Source organism: Austrofundulus limnaeus, unplaced genomic scaffold (genome assembly GCF_001266775.1).
Source record: "Austrofundulus limnaeus strain Quisiro unplaced genomic scaffold, Austrofundulus_limnaeus-1.0 Scaffold40, whole genome shotgun sequence".
Lineage (NCBI taxonomy): Eukaryota > Metazoa > Chordata > Actinopteri > Cyprinodontiformes > Rivulidae > Austrofundulus > Austrofundulus limnaeus.
The window spans coordinates 1,861,504-1,869,444 of NW_013952442.1; the positions used below are offsets into that span (position 1 = coordinate 1,861,504).

General features: G+C 38.8%; 1 protein-coding gene across 1 annotated transcript in view; it reads left to right on the forward strand.

Annotated features, from left to right (window-relative positions):
- The window catches only part of cd81a (CD81 molecule a), a gene marked incomplete at its 5' end in the record, with an annotated part of 31,601 nt that extends 24,628 nt beyond the window's left edge, over positions 1–6,973 (forward strand). The window contains 6 exon segments of the mRNA XM_014007237.1: positions 1,037–1,134; positions 1,390–1,464; positions 2,094–2,210; positions 2,573–2,653; positions 3,169–3,252; positions 3,716–6,973. Coding sequence (XP_013862691.1) covers positions 1,037–1,134; positions 1,390–1,464; positions 2,094–2,210; positions 2,573–2,653; positions 3,169–3,252; positions 3,716–3,778 — 518 coding nt within the window. The 3' untranslated portion in view covers positions 3,779–6,973.
- Positions 6,974–7,941: the final 968 nt, after the last annotated feature.

A 7,941-nucleotide genomic window follows, 5' to 3' on the forward strand; every position in this document is an offset into this window, starting at 1 on the left:
TTTAAGGATACTGAATGGAAAGAAGCAGATTTTATAGATACTTTAGACATTTTTGAAGTAGAGAACATGGTGTTATTTTTCAATCTGTTTTATATCGCTCTTTGAACGGCCTCAGTTGGAGAAACAAGAGTTTAGGTCTGACAGGATTAATGCGCAAACAGCTTGTTCAGGACAACCAAGACCAATAGATTACTGCAGTCCTAAAACATCTTCTGTAGTATACATTTATGATGGTTGATGTAAATAGTATTTTATAGACCTTTATGCCACCGTCAGGCATTTGCATTGTATTATTTGCATAGAATTCTGTAGTTCTTTGCAATCGTAAATGACAACAGCAGCATAGGGCAGCAGATATGTTTGGCAGATATTTACAACCTTTTTTTGTGTGAAATAAATGTGTAAAATAAAGCTGACAACGTTCTAAACGTTTATATGTAAGCATTTGCATAGATTGCTATGAAAATTTCATGATTAGAACTGAAGTCTGCTTTGGAAGTGGGTTTGCTTGGACCAAATTGACAAGCTAAATAAGTTTAGCTAATATTGTAATAAGTATGAACAAACCCTTTTTTCTCATCAAAATTTGCCATTTAAAAACAATCCCAGGATGTTTTATGGGAAGGAATACTAACTTTAAAGAGACAGTTTAATCTTTTTTCTTACATGCTGCAAGTCTTCCATGTTTTCATATAAACAGAGCATATTACAGGAAATGCATGAAATCTTTGCTGAGGCTGCGAGGGGTAAAAGAAAAGTCTTACAGCTTGTTTTATGTTCTTACCTCACATATGAAAAAACCAAAGATGGAACAACATGGATGAAAATTAATGGTGTGACTCACTTTTTCCTCCTGGCACAAAAGCCAAATGGTGCCACCTGCAGTCTCTCAGATTGTGCTGCAGACAAGCAGCATAGAAAGTAAAACTTTTTTTCTCCCTTCTTCAGATCGAAGCTCCGCCCTGTTTCTGCTGTTACTGCAGATGTATTGTCAGACATATTACATAAAATTTTTCCATCTGTCTCATTTGTCCAGGTGTCCACATTCTGATTGCAGTCGGAGCTGTGATGATGGTGGTTGGTTTCCTCGGGTGTTATGGAGCCATTCAGGAATCCCAGTGTTTGCTGGGAACGGTGAGTCTGGACTTTTAGACACCTAGTTGTACACTGAGTATGGTTTTGTCCCCTTTATGAGTCAGTGTGCAGTCCTGTCTTTGTTATCATAAACCGGCTCTTAGATCCATCACAGCTGAAGAGTACACAGTTGAATTCGATGAGGCAAATGTAAACAGTTTTTTGGCACATAGGAGTATTGTAAAACATGCTGTCATTTTGAGCAAAAGTAAATTTTAAACTTTAAATAAACAGTTTATCTTACTTTTCTTTTAGTTCTTCGTCTGCCTGGTCATCCTGTTCGCCTGTGAAGTTGCTGCTGGAATTTGGGGTTACATGAACAGAGAAACTGTAAGTGGAAACATACACTGCAGGTCAGAATAAGCATCTAATGTTTGTTTTATTAGAATAAACCATTGAAACTATTAGAATAAACATCTAATGTATATAATATAATATTCAAAATAGTGCAGATAGATTTACCTATTTGTTGTTTAATCTCTTTATTTTATGATGTGACAGCAATGATTAAAAACTACTTCAGTCACATTTTAAATCTAAAAAATATCTTTAAATTACATAAAAATATTTAAAAAGACCTAAATTACTTGTTGAAATAAGAGGTCACGAAACCTTTAAGGCAGATTTTAATGCTGACTATAACAAATAAAAGGATGAATGTATCCCAACCCTGTTAATACAAGAGTGAAATTGTTCTTTACGATAAAAGCAAGAGGAAAAACAACATATCGAACCACCTCAGGAACCACGGAACAATTTTAATCCTTTTGTGGTTTATGTTACATTTTACGTCTAGCTAAAATAACGTGCAATCATACTTGATTTGCTTTAAGTCTTTCACAAACTGATGAAGCAAATAAGCAGTTATTGCGTTCTCTTGTCATTTATTCAGAGGTGTATGTCATGTCCTCCATTACAGCCAGTTCTGACCTGTTGTTTTTGTTTTGTTTTCCCCAAAGGTTTCACAGGAGATGAAGAAATTCTATGACAGTGTCTATGATAATGCCTTGTTGAACGACCTTCAGCAGGAAAAAAAATCGGCTGTTGCGCACGCGGTCAAGGTCTTCCATGAGACGGTACGAGCAAATACAGTACTCTAAAAGACCTGATATTTGTTTTTATGTGAAATAATATAAAATGTAACCTCAAAAGCAAAAGAAAGACAAAACATTTCATGGAAATGTCTCATGTACATAGAAAAGTCACCTAAGCTAAACACGGTCCAAACAATCCTGGGTTTGTACTTCATTATGGTTGCTGCTGTTCTCCCTGAGCAGTCCAATGTTCTGACCCAGGTTAAAATCACCGTTAGGTCACCCACTGACCACCAGAACTGTGGCAGGAGTCTGCAGAGTATTCTTTCACACACCAGCGTGTGAGGTCAGGTGCATGTGGCCTGCAGATGTCTGTTCATCTCCGTGTCGTTTCTGTGTTTCAGCTCAACTGCTGCGGTAAGGGCTTAGGGACCTCCCTTATATCGCAGTTGCTAACCGACTCTTGCCCCAAAGGTGTGACAACGGTAAGTGCGGTCACCCACCTCAGCAGTTTCAGCAGCTCTGGATGCATCTTAATGTTGCACTGATAACACACACTAACTACTTCTCAAAATTCCCATAATTCACTCTTTTTTTCCCCAACAGTTACAACACAACAGCAAACAAAAAGAGTTACAGATTTTGAACGAAAATGTGATTTTCTCCAAAGGAAGAGTATAAGTCAACTCCAGAAGCCAGCTATTAATTGTTTGTTTTTTTGCCAATTATGTACCTAAATCTATAAAGATTTGTTGGTTATTTTTTATTCATAGGTTATTAGGGTATAAACCAAAAATTAAACAGTTTGGTTTCTCACAGTTTGGTTTCTCACTAATCAAGTTTTACAGTCTGTAACGTGTGTACCATTAAAAATTATTTATGTATTAAAAAAAAATAACTGAAGTTAGTTAAAAATTCTCATAAGGAAAAAAGTGAGTGCTAAATTTAAACAGTCTATTATATACAGAAGAAGCTCATGATTTGGTGTTTTCTCTTACAGAGCTGCCACACAAAGATCGATGAACTGTTCTCAGATAAGATTTACCTGATTGGAATTGCTGCGCTGGTGGTTGCAGTCATTATGGTGAGACCATGAAGCTGCACATGTCACGTGTTACTGTCATGTTACAGTCGTATGGCAGCAAGGCAGTGGAGGGTTTGGATGCTCCTTTTATACTTAGTCCTGAACCCACACCTGCTGATAAACAGTCTGGCAGACTCATAAGGAATGCTTTACTACCCTATTTTATACACTTTTTTGTTTATCTTGGCCTTTTCCAAATTATTTTTGGATGTGTTGCTGCCATCAAACAGGCATTGATATCGATGATAATCAAGTTGATGATTGAAGACTATAAAAGTTATTTATTTTGTGTTAGTGTCTGATAAATAATGGTTGAAAATAATCTGAAAATTGCCTTTTAGAACCTTCCTTACTGTTGATGCAACAGTGCATTAATTGAGGGCTGTTTTTGAAAATATGATGCATTACAGTACATTGAGAGGAATGAAACTATTATAACTTGAGCTTGTCTTCATCCTTGCAGATCTTTGAGATGATTTTCAGCATGGTGTTGTGCTGCGGGATTCGCAACAGCCCCGTGTACTGACGAGACTAAGTGGAAGGGAGGATAACCTCACAGTCTCCATCTCTATTGTTTTTCTTATATTACATGGAATTATTACCTATAGTGCTTGCTGGATTTAGTCAGCTTTTTAGGATCATATAAAAAATCCTGAATGAAAAGAACAACTTTTGTTACACTGTCAATTAATTTTGTTAGTCACAGATGCTGTCATGTGTATTCTATCAGCCCTATCCTTACATGATATGTAGATTTTTTTATCACTCATTGGTTACACTCACCAGTCGAGGTTCTGTAAATCTTCAGTGGTTGGATTTTACTGCCTTTTTACCTATGATCTGCTTATACATTCTTGGTTTAATGAATTTGTTTCACTGTTTTATGTATAAACTGTATATAAGTATATATTGACAGTGCTTCGTCTGCCTGAGCATGGATATTGTATCACATGAAATCTTTATCCAGTATTTTCTCTGTATTAATCTCTGCTTGTCTTGCTTTAGGCTGAATCAGTAACGGGTGTATGTGACCGGCACTAGTGAAGTGACAGGGGGTCGGCCTCACTAACATAGTAGCAACCCAGAGGGGTGAACAGATGCACACACACACACAAACATTTACACATCATTGAAGCCCCATGTCCTTGTAGTTATGTGATGTCTGCATGAATCTAGTGGATCTCAGAAACTGGTACCAAAGTCAGTGATCAGGAATGTTTCCAAATACTACGGTTAGCTTTTCGACTGAATTCAGAGTCTGTCAGCTGCCTGGGTCAGCTTGATGGTAGTAGATTTTGTGACATTAAGTGAAGACCAGCTGATAACCAAGACAGCTCTATATGACGTTACGCTAAGAGGTCTGTCCCAATGTTGTAATTCCGTGATAGGCCCTGGGTGTTGTCTTTGTGGTGTGTTCATGTGCTGTATGGCAGTTGTTCCTACACTGCCAACATGAGGAGATGTTAAAGCCTCGTTCACTTTGGATTGCAACCCTGTTGCGTTTTCCATGACTTGCTCTGTAGCTTTCAGTGTGAAGACAGTTGCTACGCTCAGTGTTTGCTCTGACATAACTGTCCCAGACTGCATCAGGGGCCGTGCTACTTGTTGACGATACCACCATTACGTCTGTGCTAGGTTGTTGTCATGGATTCACTTTAGTCGTTGCCGTTCTCAGCTTGGAAAAACTCTGTGGAAGCCGCAGGTCATGGAAACACTGCCACGACGATGATTAAACCACCACGACTTCGCTGCAGAAGTTTTGTGCATGCCCAAAACCATCGCTGACCTATCACGAGCGTTCTTACTGTCACTGAAGATCTCGCCAAGACCTTTTCGAACACCATCCACTACCTGACAGATTTTTTTTCCATCTTATGAAGTCATCATCCAGTGTGAAGTGTGATGTAGTCATTAAAACCAGTTTATAACACTGGTTTGGTGTTTGATGGTAGAGTTACTGTAGCCTACTTTGAGTTTCTCCTCATCACCTCTGCTGACAGCTTATCTGACCTTCACACAGGTTCTCTTTCATTTCATCCATGCTGAAGCAACTGCTGTTTATTCATGTGACCAGTTTTCACTTCCTGTTTACTGTCAGTGCCAAAGAATATTGAAGGATGTATGTCTGGACCTCCCCTCCAAAAAAAAAAGAAATGTTAAAAGCCTACCATTGGCATTTTGTTATTTTTGTTATATTTCATCTGTAATGATTTATTGTAGTCGTTTTATACACTCTGAAGGGTGGAGACCTGAAAAACTGATTGAAACAACTTTTGATCTGTTCTGAAAACAACCCTGTTATCTGTTGCTTGTCAAATCAGTTCCTCACATCCTTACTTTTTTCATCTGTTCATACATCAATTCAAGTGATGAGTTGAGTACAACTGAAATCATACAGCAGAATTGTGTCAAAATATAACTCATAATGTCATAAACTCTATGCATTCATCTTTATATTTTCCAACAAACTTGGCTGTTTACTCGTCAGCTGTCTGTCGGGTTGATTCCTGGTATATTGGGTTTTTCTGCCTGCAGCATGACCCATTCCTTCACCTTGGTTCTGCCACTTGGCCTTTTGCTTTGCAAGGATAACGTGTCCTTTTCTTTCAAGGATTAGCGGTTGTCTCACCGTTCATCAAAAGCCGTTTCTATGGCGGCAATGCCAGTAGTCTTTGGTTCCCAAAAGAAAAGCTCCTTTATCTTCCAAAACGGCAGGGTAGAACCAAAGGAACAAATTGGAACTGGTCCCAGTCGTAAAAGTAGGCGGAGTCTCTGGCTGTTTTGAGTCTGGGTTTCTTTGTCTAGTGCTGTCCAGTTTTGTCTTATGTGATACAGTTCTGACATTGTGCTGCCCCCATCTGGCTCCACTGCCTATCAACCTTCTCCATTCACCATTCATGCACCATAACTGTTCTCAGTAGAGGCTCAGACAGGACTCACACCCATCAGTAATTCTCGTGGCCTTTATTTAGAACAACTGAATATATTGCACAGCTATTGCTTTGGCTTGTACAAACACAGATGGTGCAAGTGTACTTGTACTTGTGTACTTGTGCATACATCACAGGGAGCTCAGCAGGATTTACGTTCCATGTTTTCTTTTTGGTCCCAATTTCAGTTCTCCAAAAATCCATCTGCCACCTCACACCACTCCAGCGCTTTAACCCCATCATTAAAAACCACTCATCGGATCACTGAAGCTTTGAATCCTCTCGTGTAGTCTTAGCCTTTTTCCTCAACCAGTTTAAACCTTGCCTTGTTAACTGCTCACATGGAAGCTGAGAACCAGTGGAAGTGTGTTGTATTGTACTAATGAAGCTAATGAAAGTTGTAGAGAAACAATGTATGCCTTTTTTCTCTTTGTATTGTGATATCTGTGTCCGGTACGTCAAACAAGTCTGGAAAAGGGAGGGAGATTTAGTGGCAGTGCCAGCTGAGAGCAAGTCAAGCCCTCGTTGCGTTAGTTCTTTTTCTCACAAGATCATTCAAATTGGTGAAATGGGGTGAAAAAAATCCAGCATCTRTTACACTGGTGATGAGAGCACTCCCTGTGTTTCTCTCAGTTGACTGTATTAACCCTTTCTATTTGGCAGTTTTCTATTTTTTATTAATTGGCAGCCTTTTCTCAGGACACGCTGCCACATAAATCTCAGCCTCTCTTTACCTTTGTAGACATTGATTTGCCCAAAATATAAAGGGATTAAATGTATTTTACAAATAAGTTGTTGGCTGGTTGTGTCTTTTACTTTATAAATGCTTCCAGTCGGAATGCCTATTTCCAGATTCCTACACAATAAAGTGCCACCACCTATAGTTAGTTACTAGGGAAAAAAATATTTTAAAGGTGTTGGGAGAAAGCTTTGTGATTCAGCTATAATACTAATAACGGTGGTCCATCTAAATATTGGTGCTTGAGTGGGTGAGCAATCCTGTCTTTTACTTGTTTCCCTGCTCCAATACACCAGTTTCATTATCTGAATTACCTCTTCAAGTTCTGCAGAAGCTTGGTAATCACCCATGCGTTAGCATCAGGTGTGTTGGAGCAGAGAAACAAAACATGCAGGATAATGGACATGGAAGACCAGGAACCCCCACCCCTGTAGACTACCTGCTATGTCACCAATTTGCAGAGCTACTTTTTTACAGCAGTTACCACAGCTTGTCTCCAGTTGCATCTCCGTGTGTTTGGTCCAGCTACTAGAATTCTTGTTGATGCTTCAAGATGACTCTGCTTTAGCTCCCTCAGGTTGTAGTAAAGTACAGGTGTAGCTGAATTAATTGTGCAGTGTCTACAGCACGTGTCAGACTCGAGGCCCATGTGGTCCACAAGAACTTCAAAAATGTAATGTCCTAAAATAAGCATGCACTGCCTTTAGTAACAACACTGACCATAAACTACATCTCCCATAATGCACATCGATTATTGTACCCATGAAATGACAACATTCCACCACTAGGCAGAGGTGTTTGAAAATGTATAACCAAAGACTAGTGCAGGTAAAAGAAGAATGATTCTTAGGAATGTGGTTTGACGAAAAACTCACTTGAAACTTTCATAAAAAATGCAAAAAGTTATTAATATACGTCGATGTTTAGCAGGACAGGAACGAGGAGTAAGTGCAGCTTTACACAAAATACTATATGTAGCACTTAAGAGATCAGTATTTGACTATGGTTGCATATATATAT